The 27,288-nt window shown below is 33.2% G+C and overlaps 1 protein-coding gene and 1 long non-coding RNA gene across 2 annotated transcripts in view; one reads left to right on the top strand and one right to left on the bottom strand.

The window, feature by feature from the left end:
* Positions 1–946: 946 nt before the first annotated feature.
* Positions 947–27,288, top strand: part of LOC118199632 (uncharacterized) — a 37,918-nt gene continuing 11,576 nt past the window's right edge. Inside the window, exon 1 of the long non-coding RNA XR_015041229.1 lies at positions 947–1,040. This is a non-coding gene — a long non-coding RNA (uncharacterized LOC118199632). The remainder of the gene's footprint in view (positions 1,041–27,288) is intronic.
* The window catches only part of LOC118199631 (transmembrane protein 130-like), a 44,392-nt gene continuing 37,496 nt past the window's right edge, over positions 20,393–27,288 (bottom strand). The window contains exons 5-6 of the mRNA XM_035371523.2: positions 21,560–21,762; positions 20,393–21,430 (exon numbers count right to left, since the gene is read on the bottom strand). Coding sequence (XP_035227414.1) covers positions 21,102–21,430; positions 21,560–21,762 — 532 coding nt within the window. The 3' untranslated portion in view covers positions 20,393–21,101. The remainder of the gene's footprint in view (positions 21,431–21,559; positions 21,763–27,288) is intronic.

Raw genomic sequence — 27,288 nt, 5'->3', positions numbered from 1 at the left:
TAATAGAAAACACGTTTCATAGCCAAATTATCAGAATAAAAAATATATGTACTGAAATAGACGATTTAAAGGAAGAAATAATAAAGCTAATTAATGTACAAGTTGATAACCAAGTACCACCAAAATTTATTAATTTATATATTAAAAAGGCAGGCCTTGACTTTAATTTGTAATTTTTTGGCTCTTTTGGATATGATAACATTACCTTAAACCTTAGCTGGAGGGTAATGAAGGATATAAAACAGTAGAGAAATTATTGTAAATTTTTATTGTAAATATTTTGTAAATATGTATATTTAATCAATACTGGATTCTTTCCTTTTACTAATAAAGGGCCAACTCTTTTCAAAAGTCTCAATTATAGCCCGAATTGAGTGAAGATTTTAATCTTCTAATTTTCCATACTTTAGCCAGTATTTAGTTAAGTTTTGATATACCAATTGAAATCAAGTTCATTAAACTTTTAATATTTCCTTTCATTAAATTTAAGTTTTAATTAACTTCCTAAAGTAATTTTTGAGAAATTTCTGGAATTTTTCAGAGGTTTTTTAAGGACTTCTTTTCAAAAAATTTTGGGAAATTTTTTTTTAAAACTTTAATATTAAAACATTTCAGTTTTCTTAATTACTTTAATTTTTTGCAATTTTCACACAAAAAAAATTTTCACTTAACTTTTTTTTTTTTTTTTTTAACAATTTTTACACATTTTTTGAACAGAACACACATTTCATATTACAAACAGTTTACATTTTATTCACAGTACCACTTCACTTTATTTTCCTTCAAGCATACTTACATCTCTTGATTGGCTCAGTTCTTAACTCCCTAAAAAATTGATAATTACTACCTTTAGGTTTTTTAATTTTTAATTTAATTTAATTTAATTTTTAATATTAATGTTTACAAAAAAAATTTTTATTATAACAAAGATAGCAGCTTGACACTCAACTTTAATTACATAAGCGCCATCTATATAATTTGAAGAACACACTTACTTCTCTTTTACAACACTTTTGCAGACCCCAACACTCATATAGTAGGTAAGTTAGAATTAAAACTTACTATTTACTTGCTTTAAGTATTTTTTGTAATTTTTTATGTAGTATCTAAGTATTTTCTAAATATGAAATTATATTTTTAAATATATATTTGTTTTTTTTAAAATTGTAATTAGTTCTTTTTGTTTGTTATTGGTTTATATGGATAACGTCTAGTTCTTTTTTAGTTTCTTTTTATTGATAGCATATTCGTGTAGGGGAGGTTCTGTAGACAAGGGTTTCTAACATACATTGGTTTCTAGATTATTTTTTTTTATAAAAAAAATTAATTTTTTAAAAAAAATTTAATTTAAAAAAAAAGTTTAATTCTTGATTTTACTTGCTTGTTTGTCAAAAGACTTCATTAGTATTTTCCTTTTTGAACTTTAATTCTTAAATGTTAATTTCTAAGGGAACCACTTTATTGAAATTACTTTTACCCTTGCCTACATGAATGACGAAACACGAATTGAATGATTGGAGAGTTAGGTTTGGAGGCAACTTCCCCTTGATAAGTCTGTCTCCTGCCTACTCAACGGTCATTCACATATGCATTTTTTTAATGTTTAATTTAATTTTAATTTATTAAATTAGTAAATTTATTTTAATGGACTGATTTTGCACTTGATTTGCTTATGCTTCTGAATTTAAATGATATTGTTGATTAGTTCGAGTATTAAACCTTTTATATGTTTGCACATTTTTTTAAAAATTATTTTGGCTTTTTTCCTTTTTTTAGGATTTAAATTTGCTTTTTTACTTTTATACGTATTTGTTAAAAATTAAATTTAAATTTGTTTAAATTTAAATTTCATTCCCTGCAGCAATGGCGCAAAGAATATTTAATTAAATTTGTATTTAAATTTAATTTTTTAATTAAATTCAATTTATTCTTATGAAACAATCTTAGATAGTTATTTACTATTATACTTCCTTTCTTTCCGCAATTATTAGGGTTGTCGCAATTATTTTTGTTAGCATTGGCATCAACATTAGTTTGGCGACTTTTTACGGCCCTCGAAACCGAATAGTACCTGTTTATTTTAGATTTTAACCTATACTTGAGTAATTGATTATTACTATCCCTTTAATAACAGATTTAAATAAGTTATAAATATATCTTTTCTTACTTAGACATAAGTAATTATCATTTACGTAACTTTTTCTTCATTAAGATGTAGGGTTTATATTTATTTTAACTAACATTTATTTTAAGTTTAAACTATCTTTCCTGTCAAGCCTTACTTTCCCTTGGAACTGCCAATGCCAGAGTATGTAAATTTTAGTAGAACGCGCAAGGATTCAAATTATCAGCGGAAGTATTCTGATTTAAATAGAAAGGAAACGAGTTCGAGGTGTGATATTCTTACTTCACGAGCGCGGAGGTAGTTGGCCAGAAATTGAAGAACCCCGCGTTTCGGCCTGTGTACTTGCTTGGAAGTATTGTTAATCGTTCAACGTGATCTTCAAGTTTGCTGAATTAGCAGCGGTATTGTAAAACGCGGTGAGGTTAGTTACTTTTAGAGAGCCTCGTAGTTAGAGTCTTGTCTTTAGTTTCTTTTCAGGTTATTATTTTTATTTGACCGCCGAGTTGGTGCAGTTTGTGAGCGTCAAGAGCACGCACGCACTTGTAATTTATTACGTTGAATAAAAAGGGACTTAAACCCTTAACAAGACTCTGTCTTTTATCCAGTTTTCACAGTCACCTCTTGGTTGCGTCCAAGTTGGAGGCGCGCAAAGCTACAATGGCGCCCGAACACTTATCGAACTAAAATGGCCGAAAATTGGATGGAAACCGCTGGACAACACCAAGAAATGACAAGCCAATTGGAAGGATTTGGATACCTGGTCCAGACTTTGAGAGCGTCAATCAAGCCAAACGTCAATTTCGACGGAAAAAATTCGGTGGCGAGATTTCTAGAAGGCCTAGAAAATCACTTTCAGCTCTACCCTGTGCCTGAAAGACAAAAAGTTGCCATCGCCACATTCGCACTAAGAGGACAGGCCGCGCTATGGTGGAAAAATATAGGCAAATTTTTATTAGGGGAATTTGGAAGCCAGATATATACATTTGAAAATTTCAAAAAATCGTTAGTAAAGGCCTTCCCCATAGTGAAAGATCGCGCAAGGCTGGAAGCCGAACTATATAGTTTCTATCAACGGGATATAGCAGAATTGACGGACTTTATTCTACGAAAAATTAAGCTGACGGATATGCTGTATGGGAAGAAACCCGATGCGGAGATTATTGAAATAATCTTACCAAGATTGTTACCCGCTGTTCAAGACTACTTTGAAATTAGAAACCCAAGCACATTGCAGGAGCTCTTCGAATTGGCGGTGAAGTTTCAAAATCGCAGAATAGCGGAAAAAACTAGAGGGGCAACGTATTCTCAAAGTACCCGAAGGAAATATTCAAATGAGGAAACCAGAAATGGAAATCGCTCTTATGGGGGAAAGAGCTATCAAGCTAACTCATCGAAACTCGAAGGTCAAGACCCAAAAAGAAAATTCGAAAATAAACATCCGCGTACCCAGAAGGCACAGATTGAAAGGAAAGCTTTAAACGAGTAGAGGGGCCTATGAAAGGGAGGGTCCAGACACCGGAAGTTTTAAAAAAACCTTTAAATAGACATTTAAATACGGTCATCGTAAAAAACTCACAGCTACCAATTATACAAGTCCTGGTTGGCGATGTACCAGTAGAAGCCCTCATCGATACAGGAGCAGAAGGAAATTTTATGAGTGAAAATTTCTTCAAAAAGAATTTTTTTAGGGAACGATTATTTAAAACCAAAAATACGGAAATTATAGCGGCGCAAGGAAAAACATATCACTGCATCTGGAAATTATCATTAAACATACAGGTAAAAGAGGAAAGCCTCAAAGTATTAATTTTTATAGTGAAAAATCTGCAAAATCCTCTTATTTTAGGTATGGAGTTTTTAAGGGCCGCGAGGGCCAAATTGAATTTTCAAGACAGTTCCGTGGTGTTGGAGATGGACCAGAGGGTGGTGGAACCTGTGGAGACACCGCAAGTGGACCTTAGCCATCTGAATGACCATGAAAGCCAAGCCATCCAGCAAGTGGTGAGTGCTTTTTCAAACTTGTTTTCAGAACGGCCTAGTAGTTGTCAAATAGTTACGCATGAGATACAATTAACTGCCGACAAACCCTGTAGGACTAAACCTTACCGCTATGATAAACAGAAAGAGCAAATCATAGAAGAACACATTCAGGAAATGTTAAAGAGCCAAATAATAACGCCCAAAAATAGGGAGTACGCGAGTCCAGTCGTACTATGTAGGAAAAAGAACGAGTTTCCTCCTTCGGATAAAAGGGCTTGGAGGTTTGCTATCGATTACAGAAAACTTAATAGTGTTACTAAATTCCCAGTTTACCCTTTGCCGGTTATAGAGGAAATTATTAGAAACATTAAATCTACTAGATACATGACTACTTTGGACTTAACGTCTGGCAACTATCAAATAGCTATGAGACCCGAAGACATACATAAAACCGCGTTTATAACAAAATCGGGCACTTATGCATTTTTACGCATGTCCTTTGGGTTGTGTGGGGCCCCATCAACATTCCAGAGAGCTATGGACATTGTTCTAAAGCCTGTCCTAGGAAAATCAACTTTAATTTATGTAGATGATATAATTATAACGAGTAGTACGTTGGAACAACACATTAATGACCTCGAACAAGTTTTTAAATTATTAAAAGAGGCCGGTCTTACAATTAACGCCTCAAAATGCAAGTTCGCAACTAAAGAACTTAAATATCTCGGTTATAAAATTTCGCAAAAGGGTATAGAAACTCAAGATTCAAAAATAATAGCCATCAAGAATTTCCCACCTCCCAACACCGCCAAGAAACTTTCTTCTTTCCTTGGGTTATGTTCTTATTATCGGTCATTCATAAAAGATTTTGCTAATATTGTTGAACCCTTGTTAGTAATTAAAAGAAAGAAAAGTAAATTCACGTGGACAGCAGAAGCAAATACCGCATTTGAAAGGTTAAAAGAAGCGCTCATCAATGTCCCTGTTTTGAAATTCCCGGAGGTGGACGAAAACCTGGAAATTGCAGCAGATGCGTCGGACTATGCTATAGGTTCTGTTCTCATGCAAAATGGCCATCATTTGGCATTTTTTAGTAAAACGTTGAATCAGACACAAAGGAATTATACAGCTACAGAAAGAGAAACATTAGCCGTATTAATGGCTTTACACAAATTTCAAGTTTATTTCGGCAAAGCGCCGGTAACAGTCTTTTCGGATCATGCGGCTGTTGCTGGACTTTACTAGGGAAAAAACCTAACGCCCAGGTTAAAAAGATGGGCTTTAAAACTTCAAGCATATAATCTCATAATTAAATATAAACCGGGTAAGGAAAACAATGTAGCTAACACACTTTCTCGTATAAAACTGGACGATGAAGGAAATGAACTCAAATGCGCTGTGTTGACTTCAAAAATTTTAGATTCTAGAGAAACAATTATTGCTGAATTGAAAGCTGATCCTGAATTTGGAAGTATCTATGCATATTTGAAAGACCCCGAAAGCTTTGAGCACACAGATATCGATGCGATAAGAAATAGAGCAGAAAACTATGAAATAATAGATACGATTATTTTATACGAAATTTATTATTTTATACGAAAACAACAAACGAAAATCTCGAGTACAAACCAGTCATCCCAGCCTCGTTTCGATTAAGCATTTTGAAGGAATTACACGACGCGAAAACAGCGGGCCATTTAGGGGTCAGAAAGACTTTAAAAAGGGTACGCGAGGCGGTATATTTCCCGCAATTATACAAAATAGTAACTGCGTATGTCAGGTCCTGCAATCAATGTCAGTTAATAAATAATATTAATTACAGCCCGGCCGGGTACTTAAATAGCATTCGCGCTACATTTCCGAATGAAATTTTAGGCATAGATCTTCTTGGTCCCTTCCCCCAGAGTGAGTTAAATAAAAATCGTTTTCTTTTAGTAATAGTAGATCATTTTTCAAAATGGACAGAAATTGTTCCACTTAAACGCGCGTCAGCCAAAACAGTCGCAGATGCATTCTTACACAGATACATTTTAAAATACGGTGCACCGATAAAAGTCATTAGCGATAACGGAAAACAATTCATTAGTCAAATATTTGAAAACATATGCAATGGACTTGGCATGCGCCATATCAAAATGGTTCCGTATAGACCACAGGCAAACATAGCAGAAAGAGTGAATAAAAACATAGTAAAAATAATTCGCAGTTACGTGAGTACACATCACAAGCGCTGCGATGGCTACATAAATGAATTAGCTTATGCTTTAAGAACGGCAAATCACGATACTACGGGAAAAACCCCAGCAGAATTATTTTTAGGCCGAAAATTAATTACGCCTTTAGATAAATTATTCTTTGTGCAACAAAGAGAGCAAGAGTTTAAACAAAAAGATGTGCAAAAGCTTATTGATCAGGCGCTTAAAAGCTCGGATACGGCAAGAAATAAGCAGAAAACATATTATGATAGAAAACGCCGTGAAGCAGATTTTAAAGTTGGGGATAAAGTATTGAAGCGGAAATTTTCTTTATCAAGTGCCCCAGACAATTTTACGGCAAAGCTAGCTCCAAAATTTGAAGGTCCCTATGTAATTCAGAAAATCAAAGGAGTAGTATTATATCTTAAGAACGAGAGAGGGGAAATCTGTAAAGCAAGTCCCGACCAGGTGAAAAAATACTATAATCCAAATGATTATTTTGAAATCCTTAAAAGTCTCTTGCAGGACTCAAGTCTAAACGAAGTAGAAGGTCCAGAAATAACAACAACTATTCCACCACCCAAGAAGCAGAGAACTGAAGAGAGACCTAGCCCTTCTTCAACCCGGACGTCGGTATCAAAAAGAAAAAATAACTTTCAAACTTCAGCGTTTAAGAAAAACAAGAATACAGATGCACCGCGTAAAGAAACCGTGGTAAAGAGCAAAACACCACCTACAATGGATCGCAGGAGAAATTATACATCAAGGAGAACGCGCACACGGCCACAGAGTCAGGTGCCAGCAAGGCCGCCGTTCCGGAAACTGAAACGGCAACAGGAGGAACAAAAATACCAGGAACAGAAGAAATTCAAGAAGGACTGCAGACCGGAGGACGTCAAGACCAGCCGTCCCAGGGAAAAACGGAAATGCCAACAACCAGACGATTACTCCGCCAAGAGGCAAGCATGTAGAGGACGCAAAAGAAAAACTAATGTGGACGACACTCGGAGGTCAGTAAGAAGAAGATTGACGTCCATGAAACCTCTAACTTGGGACCAATATTGCCAAAAAAGAATGACGGAGTTTCAAGCATCGAAAACTCAAAGATAAGTTAAAATCTTCTATAAAATTTGTTTTCTTTTGTTCTGAAAGTTATGCATAAATACGAAGTTCTATGTTTTGACGGAAGTCAATGTGTCTCGGTTGAGACTTAGTTTTGCTTTACTTTATTTAGCTAAGGCAAAAGTATTATTTTCTTTAAGTATAAAAGCTAAGAACAAGCATTTTCTGTTGGTCGAAAGACTAATTCTGTTATGTTAAAGCCAAAATTTGGCCGAAGATAAAAATAACTTCGTATTCTTGTATTAATAAGAATTTTAGTTTCAGTGCCGCCAGCTTGGCGAAGAATGAGTAAACTAAAAATTTATTTTCTCTTATTCATTTTATGGTAAATTGTAAAAATCATATGTATTAAAATTTTGTAAATGTACGTAAATACTTGAATGTTATGTAAAAGTAGAATTTAGTCTAGAAGCATAAAATTTTAGATGCTAAAAGTAAAATGCTTAAAAGGAATGAACTCAAAATTTAAGTATTAAACTGTAGATAAAGTCATGCTTTAGAGCGAAAGTCTGCATGTTTAAAGATGAATGAGGGGGAAGTTAGAATGAATGTGTTTTGTAGGGTTCTCCACCTACACTTGAATTTTTAAAAATGTTAAAGTAGCTCATTGAGTTGTAGAATGTCGAGTAAGGTGTATCTATTTGGTCGTTGAATTCTAACAAATCATGGTGGTTAGGGGAAGTGTTGTAAGACTAAAACACGAATATTCCCGTTTGACACCACACATGGTGGAGAGCCAGGGTAAAGTTAAATTAATGCTTGAAAAATTGAATGAATGTGAAGTAAGCAATAACTAAGAAAAACGAATCGTGTAAAAACAAAAATTTATTGTGTCAAGAAAGTTTAAATTATAATGTATTTAGAAAGATACTGATACTTATTCCTTCCAGATGCTGGAAGGAAAGACCAAGATTGATTGATGAAGTCCAGGAAAAGTTGCTGTAAGAAGAGAGAGTTATAACTATCAACAGAATTTTAGTATACAATTTGTTACATAAGATTTTTTTGTGTAAACGAGGTTCTCGACAGTTAGTTCAGAATTAGAGAAACTTACAACAGGTCGTTTGTAGGACCTGCTTCCAAGTTTTCCAAATTCTGGCAGCGGCAAATGTAGGGTTTATATTTATTTTAACTAACATTTATTTTAAGTTTAAACTATCTTTCCTGTCAAGCCTTACTTTCCCCTGGAACTGCCAATGCCAGAGTATGTAAATTTTAGTAGAACGCGCAAGGATTCAAATTATCAGCGGAAGTATTCTGATTTAAATAGAAAGGAAACGAGTTCGAGGTGTGATATTCTTACTTCACGAGCGCGGAGGTAGTTGGCCAGAAATTGAAGAACCCCGCGTTTCGGCCTGTGTGCTTGCCTGGAAGTATTGTTAATCGTTCAACGTGATCTTTAGGTTTGCTGAATTAGCAGCGGTATTGTAAAACGCGGTGAGGTTAGTTACTTTTAGAGAGCCTCGTAGTTAGAGTCTTGTCTTTGGTTTCTTTTCAGGTTATTATTTTTATTTGACCGCCGAGTTGGCGCAGTTTGTGAGCGTCAAGAGCACGCACTTGTAATTTATTACGTTGAATAAAAAGGGACTTAAACCCTTAACAAGACTCTGTCTTTTATCCAGTTTTCACAGTCACCTCTTGGTTGCGTGCAAGTTGGAGGCGCGCAACGCTACAAAGAGACTGTTAGTTTTCACACTTTAAAAAATTCTATAATTTATAATTTAATAACTTGCCCTAGTAAGACATAAAAAGTAAATTTTATAACTCATAATGATAGTGTTCCATTTAAAAACTGTTATTAGAAATGTATGTATTTTTTCTGTTATATGGGCACTGCAGAAAACAGTGTTAAAATATGTGATATCTTGCTGAAGATAACAACAATGTGATCAGCTAAGTCATCTTGGTTTTATGATTGAACTGAGCCAAATATTCATGTATTATTATTTATTACACTTTCTTATTCTCATTAAACAAATATAATTTACACGCCGTACAGCTTGGATTGTGCATTTTTCCAATACTAACCGTAGTCTTTGTGCATTGGACTCCAATATGTAAAGCATTTGTAATGAAATCTAGAAAATGTTCCTCTTGATGTCATTTCTAAACACAAGATGCATTTTATTTAATTTAAAAAATTAAATTAGAAATTATAAAATTATGCACGGTGTTCCATCGATTTAATCTAATGTCTGCTGGACTTGTTTTTGGCTGTGCTAAGCAGCATTTCCTAAAGAACAAAATGTTGTTCAGACCATGAACATTCTTGAAAAAGAAACTGTCACTGCAATTTTTTATACCCTGTATAGCATGGCTTTATACTGACTGCTGTTAGAGATATGGTACAAAGTCAAAGATCTAGAATATTCGTGACATGGCAATTTCAGATTTGGGATAGATTTTAAGTTTAAATCCAGTAAGATGTTCATTATAAAATTAAAAATATGAAATGGTGATTTATGAAATAACAAAATATGTATGACCTAAAGGGAATCAAAATGTACAAAAAAGAAGAGCTCAATATTTATTTGTTTGCTTTATTAAGCATTTATTTCAATGTAACTTGTTTAATTTTTTTATGCTAATACTTTCTCTTTAATTCTATAGATAGAAATTCTTGTTCAATAGCAAAGTTGTCTGGGATTTACAAAAAAAAAAAAAAAAAAATGAGGAGGAAGCAGTGAAATTACTACAGAATTAAGGGATTCCTCATAGCTGATAATTTTGTAAAAATAATCCTGAAATGATATGTTTTACCAATTACGATACGCCAAAATAACGTTTCAATCTTAGATCTTGCCCAGAAAAAAGTCTCAGATCTCGCATTTGGTTTGAAGGATCGCATCTAAATTTCCTTAGAGCTGTAAAATTTATGTACCATTGGTACCATGGACTGACCTCAGTTGAGTTTTGTAATATGCAATACAGTTGCGGATTGGAACAATTATATGCGGAAATTGTTTTAATTATTTTATACCTAGGTATGTCTCATGCTTGTTTCTGAAGTCTGTTAATAAATGTTATTTTATCAAATCCTAGTTGATTTCTCATTTAAACTACAACAGTGCACAATCCTCAATTTTGGAAATTATTTCTTACAAATTTTAATTTTTATGAAAATTGTTAAAAAATATATAGAAACATTTATCATGCCAGCAAATTGAAGTTAATGACCATCATATGGACATTGAACAGGTTAAGAGAATGCTTAATCGACATAAGATTTACAATATAGAATCATTTACCACCGCAAGAGAAAAATTATTTCTAATGTATCAGCTAAGTAATTTCACAATTGTAGCGTTTAAATATTAATTACATTGGCAAAATGACAGTTTTATGTGCTACCTCTCTTTCAAGAAATATATCTCATTTTAAAAGCATGAAAATATTTTAAGACTTGTTTTTAATATTTTTCCCCTCTTATTATACGGCAAGGATTATATACACCATAAGTTTGGCATATTGTTGCTATTTTAGGTTATGTGCTATTAATATGCACTACGCACTTACAAGAATAACTATCTTGAAATTTAAAGTTTGAAAATTATGGCAATTATTTTAATTAATAGTGTCAAGCTGATATAATTACAGAAAAATTTTCAAATTTTAATTAATCAGATTTTTCAATACATAATGAAAGTAATCTTTCAGTGAAAATTTTTATAAACAGAATGGTATAAAGCAAAGAACCATTTACCATTAATTTAAATGAGAAAAGGTTCTTGGATTACAAAACAAACCTTTCAAATTATATTTAAAAAATTAAAACTACTGAAATATAAAATGATGCAATAAATATATAGTCTAATTAGTAATATCTTTATTATTAATTAACACTTAAAAATTTTAAAGGGCAGCAAGTGCATTATAATTACAGTTGTTTGAGTAAAGATTGTGTTTGGTATCCTGAGTTGTCAATAATCCGATTTAAGGAAGAACAAGGATCATTTAGCAGTATTTTACTATTATTTTGAGTGTGTACTATTCCTATGATTTCTGTGCTTGTTTGCTCATAGTACTGGCAATTCAAGTTTATATTTTGTCAAGGTTTGCACAAAGTATTAAAAATAACATGTTCGATATACAAAAATTCGTTTTCATGCATGATCAAAGCATTTTCAAAAAACTGCCTTAGATCAGTACGTTTTCCTAAAATTACGTCTTTCATTTTTGTAGTCATTACATTAAATCAAAATGCTAAATAATAATTTCACATTTTCATTCTAGAAAAATGAAAAACCTATGCTTTCTTTTAAGACCCTTAGTTCTTTCTGGGAGTAGATTTAAGACTTCTATAAAAGGGAAGTGGCATAAAAGGATATATGTGATAAGGATTTAGTTATTATAGTCATACAATTCAGGAATAATAAATTTCCATGTATTAACAATATTTATTAATCCCAAATATTTAGGGACTGAGTGGATTTTCTATTAAAAATACAAAACTTGTCATTGCTCAGATGTAATTTCATTTTTTCTTTCAAATGATTGGTTTCATATGAGAGATTTTTAAAGAATGAACAAAGAGAAAAATGGATAAAGTGCAGAATCGGCTACTTATATGTTTGGCGCTTTTTACAAGAGTAAGAAAATTACATTTTTGTCAATTTTCTTTGACTTTTTAAGTGAAAATAGGTCGATGTGTACATGGATACCGAGTATGTGCAATTCTTAATAACGCGCCAAGAAGTGGGTGATTCTTCACTTTCCCCAGAAAAATGTTGGGTACCACATATATTTTTGTTTTGATGCACTGCATTCATATGATAAAACTGTATTTGTTTTGAAAAGTTTAGGATAAGAATAAAAGGTCTACAGGTTGGTGGCATTTAAATTCTCTTTACTTTGTGGCGTGGGTTCACTTTAAATAGCATGGAACAAAAAGTCCTCAAGAGTTAGTGGGAATGGAAGAGGGATATATGATTTTTGGATCTATCTCCCCATAGCTGTTTCAAAATGAGACAGAGCTGGGCACATATAATGTCACCAATAACGTGCCCAAGATCTAAACTAATGACAGACACCAAAAAAGTGCACTCTTGGTCTCGATGATTTCGTGGGCTTAATCTGGTATTACTGTCGGAGGAGTCTGTGATTATATTTAGAATTTAACTAAATCAAAAGTTACTATGTGTTATTAATTGCTTCAACATTCAATTAATTTATTATTAAATAATCAATTAGTTAAGTGATTTTTCCTTCTATCGTGTCTGAATAATTTTATATTCTGAAGCTGTCATTTCAGTATACATATAGAAACTATAAATTTATTCATTATTCCATAATGTAATGGATGAATTAATATGCTTAACAATTGCAATCTAATGCGCTTTCAGCTGTTGCAAAAAATGCCTTCAAAGCTTCTTAACTAGAGCAATTAAAATAATGCCAATATCTTAAGTAAAATTCATTCTACATAATATAAGGTACTGAATATCACAAAAAGTAATGAAACATATTGCCCATTAGGTAGAAAAATTCTATGTTCAGATACATGTTTATGAAACTGCCTTTACCGTCACCATTTTGACGATATTTATTAACAGTGAACTCTGTGGATGTATAGCAGAATAAAAATATTATATTCTTAATTGTTATTTTACCGGTACAAAAGTAGTTGATGAACACCTCTTTCACCGAGTCAATTGTGCGTAAGCAATTCCACGCTTCAGCAACATTACATCGACGTGTATGCCGAAATGAAACTTTAATCTAAGTGGACAGATTCTCTTTTACATACTTATCACGACATCTTGTATACTTATTATTTTTTTTAAATTCTGACATGCAAAAAAGCTAAACATTCTTTATTTCTGAAACTAGCCTCTTTCTTATTTAGTCTTGCATGTTGACACACATAATCTTTCTTAAAAATAAACTTCGCTTTTTCCGATTTGCATTGTTTTGTTTTGAAACATACAATCCAATGCACGTGGGGAAAAGCTTCAAAATGTATTTTCCAATTCTCCCATCTATCTTCACTATTAAGATCACATCTGATCTCAAAGTCGAAATCCTCTTTTCCTCCGAACTTGGAAGAAACTTCGTAGGAATATCCATCAAATAAAATTTTATAAAATTCATTTTCCACTTCGTTTGACATATTCGCAGCCATCACAAATTTGAAACATAAACCGACACGTTATTTCCTTTTGCGCATCGTCAAATTTAGTCGCGGGTTGCGTTTCCTAGGGAGGAAGTAAAAATACGCGTCCGGTACATCACAGAGGCAGAAATTCTCGCCAACAGGTTCCGCCTCCAAATCCCTTAGCGAATTTTCCGTCTTCTTTCTAGCGGCGAAGAAGATAAACTGGTTTACGTTACGTCTATGGAGCCTTTCCTTATTTACAAAGACGATCTTTGACACTGTTCCGTGTATAGGCGGGGTATATATAACTTTTGACCTGCGTTCGAGAACATTGTCGGGGAAACCGGTAATAATTCGTTCTAGAATGTTGTCGCTCCGTGTTTGGCATATCGTCAATTTTTTCGCCAAATGAGCGATTTCGCGCCAAATCTGACAAACCTATCTTTTTTTCACTTTCTGGCAACCCTAAAACCGCTTTGCGGGGAAGCTATCTTACTGCAGTTTGCATTTTGTAACAATATAGTTACTGGTCGAATTACACGTCTAAACAAAAAAATCTCGTTGCAATTGAAACACTATTTGGATGGTGTATATAAGGCCAAAACATGAGTTTAGATGAACCTTTTGCGATGAGTGTTACGGTAAACGAATCCAATATTTCGCAGCAACTCAAAGAATTTTGGGATTTAGAGAATTTGGACATCAAGGCAGAAGTATCTGAGATGGGAAATACTTATAAAGATATAATGAGTACATTTAAATCCGGAATTACATGTAAAAAATAACGATACAAAGTGAAATGGCCCTGGAAACCAAATATGAAAATATTATTAGATAATAACTAACGGATAGTAAAGAAAAGATTTTTGAAATTGATATCATCTTTTAAAAATGATCCTGCCTTCTTTTGTGAGTATAACACGGTTCTAAAGAATTATCTTTCCAAAAACATTATTGAGCCTGTCCCAGTTGATGAAGTAAATCTTCAGCAAATACATTTTATCTACTTCATCAAGCGGTAATACGTACGGATAAGAAGTAAAATTAATCATTGTGTTTGATGCTTCGTCACATGCAAAAAGTCAGTTATCCTCGAACGATTGCTTATACACTGGGCTCAATTTATACTTAACCTATTTCTTCGTTTGATCAGATTTAGAACGAATCCGATGGCATTTCTCGTAGATATACAGATGGCCTTACTTCAGGTTGAAATAGATGAAGAATCTGAACGATATTTTACAAAAATTTTCTGGGACGATGATCTACGAACTGATGCTGGAAACAAGAAATTGGAGATTTTTTAGATGACAACGGTATTGTCTGGAGTAAAATCGAGCTCGTTCCTCCTTGCAACCAGAATATAGAATCACTTGAAGAGGTACGTAGGTATACTTCCTACGGATTTTAAACATCTTAAGGAATGTTAAGATGTCGACCTTGTAAGACCTTGCATGCGAGGATTTTATTTGTGCGCAAGTCAATGTCCAACAAGCTCGAACGACTTGTAAAGAGAGTGTACATATTCTAAAAGATGCAAGCACGGACCTTCAAACGTGGGGAACCAATGCTCTCGAGCTAAGTAAAGAATTAAAGAAAAGAACTGATATGTTTTATTTCGATTCCGGAAATCTAGAAACATTTCTCTTAAGAAGAACTAACACAAAAAGACACCTATTACAAGTGGTAAGTCGACCGTTTCGATCCAATAGGTTTAAAAAGGCCGTATACTATTAGAGTTAAATATTTGGTACAGGAAACTTGGTGTTTAGGATTAGAGTGGGATTAAAAATGGCCCAAACAGTTGGAAATTTCTTGGAATAAAAGGCGCGACGAGATCCAAGATGCAAAGGAAATAAATTACTTTCAAAATTCTTTGCTGAGTAATGCAATCCCCATTTAATTACACTCATTTGAGATGCATCTAAAGAGGCTATCTATTCTAGAGACGCGCGCGGATATGCGGGACAATTCCGAAAAACGAGCTTCTAGTAGCACTGCTTTAAGCGGGAGGCTACGGAGAAATGTTTCGTCTAGCTAGGAGGAACATGCCTCGGCTACGAGCAACATTTTAAAACTTTTCCGAAAATGTTCCGGCTGGAGACGTGTTCCTCGAAAGTTCAACCAATCAGACGAAAGTTCTGCTTCTGAAGGATCACGGGTAACTTTCAATATGGCGATGGCTCTCACTGTGAAGTCATGGACGGTGGAAATAGTGGCCGATTTAATTATTGCTGTTTTGTTGTAATATAACTGCCTAAGTCATTTTTAAAATGCTTATATATTAATTAAATATATAATCATGGAAATTTCAGAGTTGACAGTATTTTACGACGTTCTTGCAGTTCGGATTTGTTTACAAATTGTTCGTCGCCAAAAGTTCGCCAAATTTGTCGTATTTCGTGCTGATCGTGTATTATCACTGTTATATAATAGAATTTTATTTCTTAAATTTAAGTTGAATAATTTTTTAAAATCCGTTTGTATATGCGCGGCTTTTCTCCTAATTACTTATCTTTTAAATTGTTAATTGCATAATCAATGACACATTCTAAACAGCATAAAAGATGCATAAAAAAGAAAAGCATAGCTTATGTAATAATGAGAATAATCATTAAATTTGTCTATTATTTTCATGTTATTAATGAAATAATTTTTGGATTATAAATACAATAGAAACTATACTTTTATTGTAAATGCTACATATTGAAACATTGGAAATTTATGGATTTATTATTATGCATGATGAAAAACATTTGTATATACATTCATTAATATAAATCTTATTCATTACATTAATACTAATAAATGTATATTAACATTTCCTAAACCATCGCCTTTCTCTATCTGTATGTAAATATATGACTTATAGATGTGTATATATATATATGTATGAATACAAAAATGAACATTGCCAGAAAGTTTATTTGAAGTTATTTTTAATTCATATAATGCTCATGTAATTGGCAGCAACTGTAGTCATCAATTCTTTGCAAATTATTACGGATATGTAATAATCAGTTGAAAAATAATTGATGAGCATTTGAGTGCTAAAGAGTGTACACATTTTGTTATTGGGTTAATTCATAATTATATCATATGTATGACCTACGTAACATAAACATGACTAATAAATAATAAGAAATGTAACAACTGTGCATTTATAACATTTGATTAATTAAAACAGTGCTCAACTGATTATGACTTTCATGTCTGTTTACATAATGAATTGTACTTTCCAATTAAGTGCACGGACTTACTAGTGGCCGAAGCGTCGTTGAACACCGGTAGCTCTGTCTCAAGTTAGAATGCCGCGAACAGGCTGGCTACATGGGCGTTTTCTTGGTTTTCCCCATTTGTAACTGATATACGAGCCAGTTTTAAAAAATCCCCTCCTGTTAGGCAGATATCCCTCGAGGCTTTGCCGTAATCACATAAAACAAACTCATGATGTGCACCACCTAATTTTTATAGTTGGTATAATTAATGTGTTTTAGGTATATTACCGAGTGTTCTATGTGACAGTAAGCAACTCGCACATGTTTGATTGCTCATGTATTCATATGCTTTATTTGATCTTCATTTTGCTAAATAGTATCTGCTGGCTGTGAGGATGTAAATATCAGCCGTATAGATTTTTGTCATAGAAGGTCTTTTTTGTTTTGTTTGTTTGTTTGCTTGTTTGAATGGACAGAACAGTAATTATGAGCCATAAAGTTAGTCAAGAAAATGCTTTCACCAGGTCACAAATTTTCCAATGAGCCATCAAATTTTCATTGGAATGCAGACAACAGAAAATACACATAAGTAATGTCTGATAAATAGACTAATCCAGCTCACGTTTTAAACTATTCTTAGTGTATACAGAATTTGGCTATTACTGATGTAATTGATTGCTATAACCAGAAGTGTGTTTATCTGTTACTTGAAGTGCCAGAGTGGAGATCAAAGTGATTAACTTGATAGCAATCCCCTTTCTATTATCTTTCATTACTAACAATAAAGTTTAAAACGAAAAGAGTGTGAGCGATACAAAACAACACGAAGAAGCAAACGTCACTTGAAAGGAAACGTCACTTTCGCCAATCTGAACGATAACTGATTCTTGTTTGGCTTTCAGCCTGTTTACCAAATGAAGATGGTAACCCTATTTCGCCAAAGAGCGTTTCTCAGAACTGTTCCACCAAACGTTTTGTTCCGGCAACAAATATCGTGTATGTGATAAGGGTTTAAGAAGACCTGTGGTACTGTTGTTTACTTATGCATAGAAATAAAAGGTGGAAATATTATTTCTAGGTTTGTAGCATCGAAAGACAAGGTAGCTACATTGAAAATCCTTTCGATTCCTAGATTGGAGCTGACGGGTGCACTTTTGTGTGCAAGAATGAGCAATATAATTGTAACTGTACTATGTTTTCCTGTTACTGATACTTTTGGACAGATTCGTCAATAGCTTACTACTGGATCAAGGGCGATTCAAATAGATATAAGGTGTTCGTGAAGAATAGAATGAAAGAAATACGGAAGTACAGCAATCTAAAGGAATGGAGTCATTGTATAGGAAAGAATAATCCCGCCGATTTGATTTCTAAGGGTTTATTTTTAACTGAGCTTAAGAGTAACCAATTCTGGAAGCACAGACCCTGTTGGTTGACAATGCATACAACACAGCCATCCTAGATAGATATCGATTAGTTAAGAGTTTAAGAAATCAGTTGTTGTAAAGGCAACAGTTGAAAATAGCCAAACTGAAAACGAGCGGATGACAAGCTGTCTCATTCAGTAAATTAATTAGGTTTCATTCAATAAATTAGTTAGGAGCTATCTCATTCAGTAAATTAATTAGGATAATTGCTTTATTTTTAAGATTTGTAAATAATTATAAAGTGAATCAAGAGTTAAGAACAGACTTCATCTGTGCTTCTGAATTAAGACATGATATTGGAGTTTTAGTAAAACTCATGCAATCAACCGAATTTCGAACGGAAATAAAGTGCTTAAGAAATAAAAAATCCATTTTAAAGAATAGTAAAATATGGTCTTTGAACATATTTCTTGACAAAATATGATCTATTAAGAGTAGGAATGGGATTGAAGTGTTCTGCTCTTCCTTAATTTCAGAAACATCAAACACTCTTGTCAAAAGCTCACCATTTCGCTGATTCAATTATTGAATATTATCACAGAAAATCCACGTATTCTGATATACAAACTACCTTTAATAAGACAGTCATATTGGACATCGTCTGATCAGGATCGAGTTAGAAGGGTACTAAATAAGTACATCACTTCCTTTCGAACGAAGAATCAAACGATAAATCAGATGATGGTGATCTACATAGAGACAGAATCGTGCCTTCCAGACCTTCCGAAAAGGTTTGATTAGATTTTGCGTGATTAGATTTTGACTCATAATCACGAAACCTAATTTGAAAAGATCAAAAGTGACTTTTAAATCTTATACTGCTTTACTTATTTGTGTTTGCACGAAGGCCACGTACTTAGAAGTTTTGTTTCTGATTTAACAACAGAAGCCTTTCTAGCATGTTTACGACGACATATTGGAAGAAGATTCAAACCACCCGTCATCTGGAGCGACAATGCTACGAATTTCAAAGGTGCGAGAAACATTAGCAAAGCATGGAATTAAATACGCAAATCTAACCCAATTCAAAGATTTAGTGCAGAAGAAAGCATCCATTGGAACATTATCTCGCCGGCTTTTCCACATTTTGGCGGATTGTGGGAAATTCAGAGAGAGCAGAATACTTCAGTCTTATTTAACACTCTCAATAGATCAATTTTGTAACATAATAACAAAAAATCAGTTTAACGGATTTTGTTAAGGGAAACAAGATCAGTTATCATGAATTTTGAGCCAACTCAAATAAAAGCTGTTTCGAATTCCCGCCCATTATCACCGCTTTCGATCCAAATGACTTACAATCTTTAAACTTCGGGACATTTTTTGACAGGAAATGCTATATTACCCTTTCCTGAAGAAATTACTGCTTTGGATTCTCTTTCTTTGCATCCCAAGTGGGAACTGATTCAATGATTCCAAGCTAAATTTTTAGAATCAATGGCATTCAGGATATCTGAATCAACTTCTCGTCCTAAATAGAACATTTCATAACCCAACTTCAAGATTCATCAGCTGGTACTGTTGAAGGACTCCAACTACAATCTCTTCTTCAATTTTACATTAATTTTCAATCCTACAATCATTCTACAATCTTCTTATTCAATTTTTCTTCTCTTCATGGATGCTCGCATCCAAGAACTGTATCTTGGTCATGACGGACTGGTCAGAATTGTTAAGACCTATGCAGGTGTTCTTCGGAGAGCCATCTAGAGTTGTTCCGTTGCCATTCGCGGACTGTGACTAATATGAACTTGAATAAATTTTATTTTATTTTATATATTTTAATTGTTTTAATGATTAAATATTTAGTTTAATATAATTTTATTTAAAAGTGGGGAGAACGGATAAACCCACTTACCGCGAGAGGGCGCTAAGAGAGTTATTGTGTGTATTCGCGGAGGTTAATGTGAGATTTGACAGCGGAGAGATGTGTGAGATCATCAGATTGTGATATGTTGATTATTAATTAAATTAATTTTATTATTATGAATTTGAAAATTTGACATAATGATAAGCTATGATCACTGAACCACCGCTTTGATGATACGAACCTGTATAGGAAACAAATTTTTTTTTTTTTTTTTTTTTTTTTTTTTTTTTTTTTTTTTGTGAAAATAATTTTCATCAAGCTTTCAATATTTCTGTGTGCGTTCAATATGTTACGAACCTGTACGCACGTAACACTATTTTTTCGAAATCTTTTATATACAAATTAATAAACAACACCTTGATAACAATATAAAAAAGATTTATTGACAACTAATTTCATTAAGTCCTAGTTCTGAAGTAAATAAATTTTAAAAAAATTATACTTTTTCAGAATGTTTTATAATGATTTTTTATACAAAATTTTTCATAATGAGAGTTGAATTACACAATATGTTTTAGGCAACATTATAATGCAGAAGGCTTTAGGGTTCAAAAGAGCAACATTCACAAAAATTTTACTAAAATATTATAAAACAAGCAGTGGTGATTTATGAATGAATTCTATCGATAAATCTTAATCATAATAGTGATAAGCTATTAATGCCATATCAAGCTTATTCGTTTAATTGTCTGTAGATACTGAAACATTATTATTATTATTATTTCAATGATAATTTATCATTACTATTATTATTACAATCATATGACGCATGTGAATCTATCTTTTACTAAAAACAAATTCGATGTTATTATTTGCACTCATATGCAATATGCGATGCTTATTATTTGCATTACTTAATTTTCGAAAAATAAGTTAAATAAATCGATTGTTTTTAATATAATTATTTACATAACTAATAAAAATATATCATTTAAGTTATATAAATGTATACCTACACAAACTTTTCAAAAATTAATTCAAACGAGAGGGTGATGATCCCAATAAAACTGGAAACAGTGCATTTCATAAATAAAAAACAAGGAAGTAAAAACAATGTAGCATTTACATTTTTATTCATTCAGCGGAGCGCTATTAGTATTAATTTCCTCCTGCGTTCTCAAAATGGTTCCATAATTCGTAAGTGTTGCTCCATCTGACGTACAGTAAAAACTTCGCATTTGCAGAAGTTGAAGCAATGAACGGCGCATTATTTCCCATGATGTTTCAATGGCAATCACATTAGGCTCATCTGGTGTCATAAAGTCGAAGTCTGCTGTTTCGACATCGTAACTGGTTTGCCGGCGTAAATGGACGACTACAGCTCCTGCTATTATTAGTACGACAAGTACGGTGCAGACAACTGGTATAATAACTGTTGATAACTGAGGTCTCAGTGACACTGCAAAATGGAAAAAAAAAAAAAAAAAAAAAAAAAAAAAAAAAAAAAAGAAATATTTCGATAAAAATTACTATAATTTTGTGAATATATCAAATGCGAATATAATAAAAAATAACGCAGGAATTTTACCGTCATATATGTGAATTTCAATATTCCTTTGCACAGAAGAGACTAAATTATCCACGTAAATAGCGAGCATATAATCACCAGATTCGTGGAAGTAGTAAATGATAGGAAAAGAACATTCATTGGCAGACACAGGCTCGATGCAAGACAAATTTGTTTCATTTTCCTTTGGTGGGAGTATTTTCCAGCAATAGTCTACGGGGCCGCTTTGGTAGAAAGAATCTAATCAGTAACCTATGTAAATACGCTCAATAGACAAAAAATGGCATTCACTTTCAAAAGTTTAAACAATATTTGTAAAGGGAAAAAAAGTAAAAAAGAAAAAAGATATCTTGTATTTTTATAATTATAAAATAGTCAGATAAATCAGTTAAGATGAAACGCAGGTAATTTATTCAGTTAAGAGCATGTATGTATATGTGTGCATACAAATTCAGTAAACCCTCATTAACACGAATCTCAAGGGACCGAGCAATCAAGAGCTCGTGTTAAAAAAAAAAAATCGTACTAATTCGTGTTAACCGGGAACTCAAATTTTAATTTTGGAACAGTTTTCTCTATACATTAACCATTTACAGGATATACTTACATAAGAACTACAATATATCATGTATGTCAACGTGGAAAACACTATAGTACTACATTAAGTTTTGTACAGTAACTTGAAAAAATTCATTCACAGGTCATTTTCTGGTGAAAAATTCCTGTATATTGCGCTGACACAGACGAGAAAGAAAATACCTGGCAATTTTACAGCCAATTCCATGGCCGTGGCCGTAAAACTGGCTTCCATTAAGTAAGCAGTCAATTTAGATGCTACAACAAAACTTTCTGGAAGTGTCCAAAGCGAGTAACATTTTCTGGCAGGTGGGTGGAATGATATAGCCCTCTTCACTATCTTCTGATGATATTTCTTGCATCTCAGACGCAAATGCGTGCTTCACCATCGCACTTGTCACCTTTTATTCCGAAGGCGCGACTTGTGAAAAGATTGTGCAAAAATGTAGTTTTGTTCATACTGTAGATATCACATGAGGCATACCTTTTTCTCACTTGGTCAAATTCATGCAACCTGTTGTTTGCTCCTTCAGCATCAACTTTATTTGCTGTATCACTAAATGACGAAATCGAGTGTCTCTTTTGAAACCGGTACAGCCAACGAGTGGACCAACTGAAATCTAAGAATGTCTAATTTTTCTAATCTCGTTTGCTTTTGACTGAACTATAAGTCCACTTAAAGGTATATCGTAAACGCGCTATGACTGAACTACTCTAGAACTAAAGTTTCAACTTAGCACAGCAAAATCGCTTAGATTTGCTCCTGGAACTAGATGTAGCAGCAATAAGAATTTTTTTTTACGATCTTTAAGCATTCTGGATGAATTAGATGTGGCAATTCTATAATTTTCGGCAATTGCCCTTTTCTGCAATGCACCATGGTCTTCATCCTCTAGGATTTTGTTTTGTTTGCAGATGTGTGCCTGTTTTCTTTCTCTTGGTCATGAATCAATCTCTTACTTAACGTTAATTCTCGCGTCCTGAAAGCTATCAGAGTGTCATCTACAGGTCTGTCTAATGGTGCCTCTAGAACTTTCGGAGAATATTGAAGTGCTGTGAAAATTCATCTATAATTAAACTGGACACCAGTTTATTTATGTAAATATTTTATTACAAATGCAATTCATTTAAATTTTAGCTGAAATTATTAATTTATTATGTCCTTCTGTGTCCTATTAAGTTTCAGAAGGGAGAGAAGATACTAACTCGCGCTGGTGACAAGTAGATGAAGATATGTACGTAATTTTACCTGATTAATTCGGAATTAGTCAAGATTTAACATTATTCGTACTAGCTAAACGTTAATAAATAAAAAAAGTCTGAACACAAAACTGTATTTGATGACTGAAGCCCACTTTTAACGTGATCGAAGCCCATTGTTGACGCAATGATCGCGATTGTCGAGCAATGCTACTCGTGTTGGCTATATATTTAAAAAATACAGTGTATTTCGTGAGTACTGGTTAAAACTCTCTTTGTAGTTGTGTAAATAAATGATCCATGATTTCGAGAGATTTTCAATGAAACGGGAGGGAACATTTATGAATGCAGCATTAGCAGAGAAACAAGAGAGGAAAAAATGTGAAAAACCTTCAAAGTTCGTGTTAGATTAAAAACTGTAATAGCGCAATGGACAGTTCGTAATTCCGCTAACTGAAATTCACGCTAACCAATAAAACTTGCTGTAAGATCATATACATTGCTGCCGGTGCCGAAATTTTGTTGACGTTAACCGAGTGTTGACTTTAAGCAAGTTCGTGTTAAATGGTTAACTGTAATTCAATCTGTTTTCTTTCATCATAGTTTTAGACTGCTGCTTCTTATGTGAACTGTGTATCTTGTTTTTCTTGTTATTTTACTTTTATGACTTTTTTATAGACCGCAATTATATTGTATACTGGAAAGCAAAAAGTGTTTTATGTGAAAAGAATAATTAACATAATTTTATAATTTTTTTTGGCCCGTTTTCTGAAAAGAAACACTAGAAATGGTGTATAAATGGCCCAAATAGTAAACAAAAGTAACAGACCTATGATAGGCTAATTATGCTTATTACATACGTATGTAGTTATAGGATATTTCAAATGAATATACACTTCGTACACGTTCATTAAAATTAATAGCTTAGGAAAATTAGCGCATTGCATTTATACTGTTTAAATCAACAAAGAAATTAAAAATAATAAATATATTAACAAAAAGCATAATTCTATTCCGAGTGAAAATAAGAACAAACACTCCAAGCAATTGGATACAAGTTGTGAACCATCAGACAATCCCATTGTCTTTTTCAGATGAAGATTAATTTTCGGCTTGTGATTTGAGGCATCATCGACATCTATATATAAGCGATGATTACCGTGTAACCACTTGCCGTCACATTTGATTATTCTGATCAGAAACGGAAAGTTTTTTTTTTTCGGCATAGCGGAGATCATCGCATGCAAGAAATGAGAGTATGATGAAAAGTCCGATTTTTCTGCATGGTCTATGCAGCGAGGATCAAACTCATAAGCTCTAGTCATTAATTCGTTGTTGTTATGGTTACTGTTCAGGGTGTCCATGCTAAGAATCATATCGCCGAATTCGGATTTTTCTGTCACTGCAGAGTTATTTCGTAACTTATTTTACGCTCGAAATATAGCAAAATGGCCCTAAAATAATAAAACTTCTTATTCGCCTGTTTTACATACTACGATGTTAGATTAAGTTAAATATAAAAACAGAGCTATAACATACTCACATCTTTATTCAACTGCCGTGAAAAATTCGAAAGTAAGCAAAACATTTAGTTGCCATTCCACGAAAGATAAATTTAATGTGATTTCACAGTATTAATTCTCAACACAAAAGACTGTTATCATGTTGCTCCTTTCCATTGTGGTCAAGTCTGAACTCGGAAAACAAATAAATAAATAATAATAATAAAAAAAAAATAAATAAATAAATAAATAAAATTTTTTTTAATTTGAAAGGTTTCAGATTTTAAATTAGTCCAAAGAGGCGTATTTTTAACGCTTTGTGTGCTACCTGTCTTTATTAAATATTGTGTTCTTTGCACTTAAACCATAAAATTCAGTTCAATAACAATGGCGCAAAATAATTTTAAAATGAGCATATCTTTAGAATTTCCGGTACACAGTTCCGCGGGCTAAAAATAAAAAGGTCCCCTTCCCGTAAAGTGTTACCATTGCTCACTTTTAAATCGTTAAGTTTGTTACTGAAAAATTCGTTAAAGTTTTACAAAATATGAAAACGATAATAAAACAAATTCCAAATTTCAAATATGGTCTTCCACATGCCCATATTCGTAGGAGGATTACGTCATTCAAAATTCGATGGCTCTATGTTCCGTTGTTTTACTACAATGCGAGAAATATACATACATTTATGCAGATTTTTCATTATTTAATTTCTTTTAATATAATGCAGGACTCTAATATTTGGTGGCAACAGTTTGAAAAGTGATTCGCCGTTTATAGTGATTCAAGGCAAAATAATCCTTCAGGGACAAAGACCCCTTTGGACTAATAAAAAATCTGAAAGGTTTCAGATTTTAAATTACGTCCAAAGGGGTGTTTTTTTAAACCTTTATTTATTAAATATCATGTTCTTCGCACTTAAACCACAAAATTCAGTTCAACAGCAGTATCGCAAAATAACTTTAAAATGAGTATATGTTTCGAACTTCGGATACACAGTGGCACGAGTTAGAGAGAAAAAGATTTTTTTTTTCTTACAGTGTTGCCATTCCTCGCTTTGAAATCGTTGAGTTTGTTAATCTGTAGAGACAGGTATTTTTTGGAAGCAGGAAACGGGAAAAATGAGCAACGCCTTCGCCGGGAATCGAACCAAGACGCTCTGGAATAGGCTCCCAGAGTGCAGAACACCACCCCGAAGGCACGCTAAGAAGGCGGGAGAAATACCTTATATACTCCCTCTTTTAAAGGGCGACTGGGGTTTTCAGAGGACCCAATCGCCAGATTTTGGGTGTGGAGAGTCATCATCCATCACCCTTTTAGTTCGGGCGCCACTGTAGAGACTTCAGGAGTTTTTGGAAGCAGGAGATGTGAAAAATGAGCAACGCTTTCGCCGGCAATCGAACCAAGGACCTCTGAAATACGCGTCCAGCGTGGAGACCACTACACTACGAAGGCACGCTAACAAGGCGGGAGAAATACCGTATAAATCAAAATTCTTTAATGTCTGACAAAATGTTAAATACATAATAAAACAAATTCCAAATTCCAAATTAGGACTTTCAGATGCCCATATTCGGTAAACGATCACTTTATTCAAAATTTGATGGCTCTAGGTACCGTTGTTTTATTACAATGCGAGAACTATACATACATTTATGCAGATTCTTCATTGTTTAATTTCTTTAAATACAACACAGAGCTGCAATATTTGGTGGTAACAGTTTGAAAAGTGAATCAACGCAAAATGCCAAAACGAAATTAGTAGCCCATTTAATCTACGATAAATAGACCAGGATGAAGTAATACTTGGAGAATATCAGTTTTTCTTACTTTAGTTTGAAGGTGGAGAGTATATTTATCACTGGATTCTGTTTATACATTCTTGTACAAACTGTGATTTAAAATGACATTTTTTATTATTTTGCCTCAAAAAGTCTTTATAAGACAAAATAGATAATAAAAATACAGTACGTGCTTCATATAATATTGAATTTCTTAAGATACTAATAATTCATGCGGCCTTTACAATGCGAATTCTTTAATAAGAACTATTTGATGATGTTTTAATCATAATTTTATCATTGTTCTAAATAAATGATATTTTATTTATGAAAGAAAAAAGATTAAATAGCAAGCTAAAAATGTTTCTGATTTACGTAGCTCCCAGAACATACTACTGTCAGCTCTATTGTTGGTGGTTACTAGGACTTCAGAATCTGCAGACAGCTGTCTTAGTGATACTCACAGGCATTGACATTTTATGTTTCCGCTATTGTCAACGTCTGGAAGAGCTTATGAATGAAACATCATGAATTCAGAGGTATAGTTCGGCAGATGATGAGCAACTCTTCTCGTATGTGAATACTTTCGTGTCTGTTATGCAAATCGATTTAAACAGATATTTCCTACTCCTTTAAATGTATTATGTTATATGTACTTTAGCTAGAAAGGTGAAAAAATAGAATAGGTGAA

Source organism: Stegodyphus dumicola, chromosome 5, assembly GCF_044657685.1.
Source record: "Stegodyphus dumicola isolate Sdum_Otavi_A_Nest chromosome 5, ASM4465768v1".
Taxonomy (NCBI): domain Eukaryota; kingdom Metazoa; phylum Arthropoda; class Arachnida; order Araneae; family Eresidae; genus Stegodyphus; species Stegodyphus dumicola.
The sequence above is the reverse complement of the archived record's forward strand: the minus strand, read 5'-3'. Positions and strand labels throughout refer to the sequence as shown.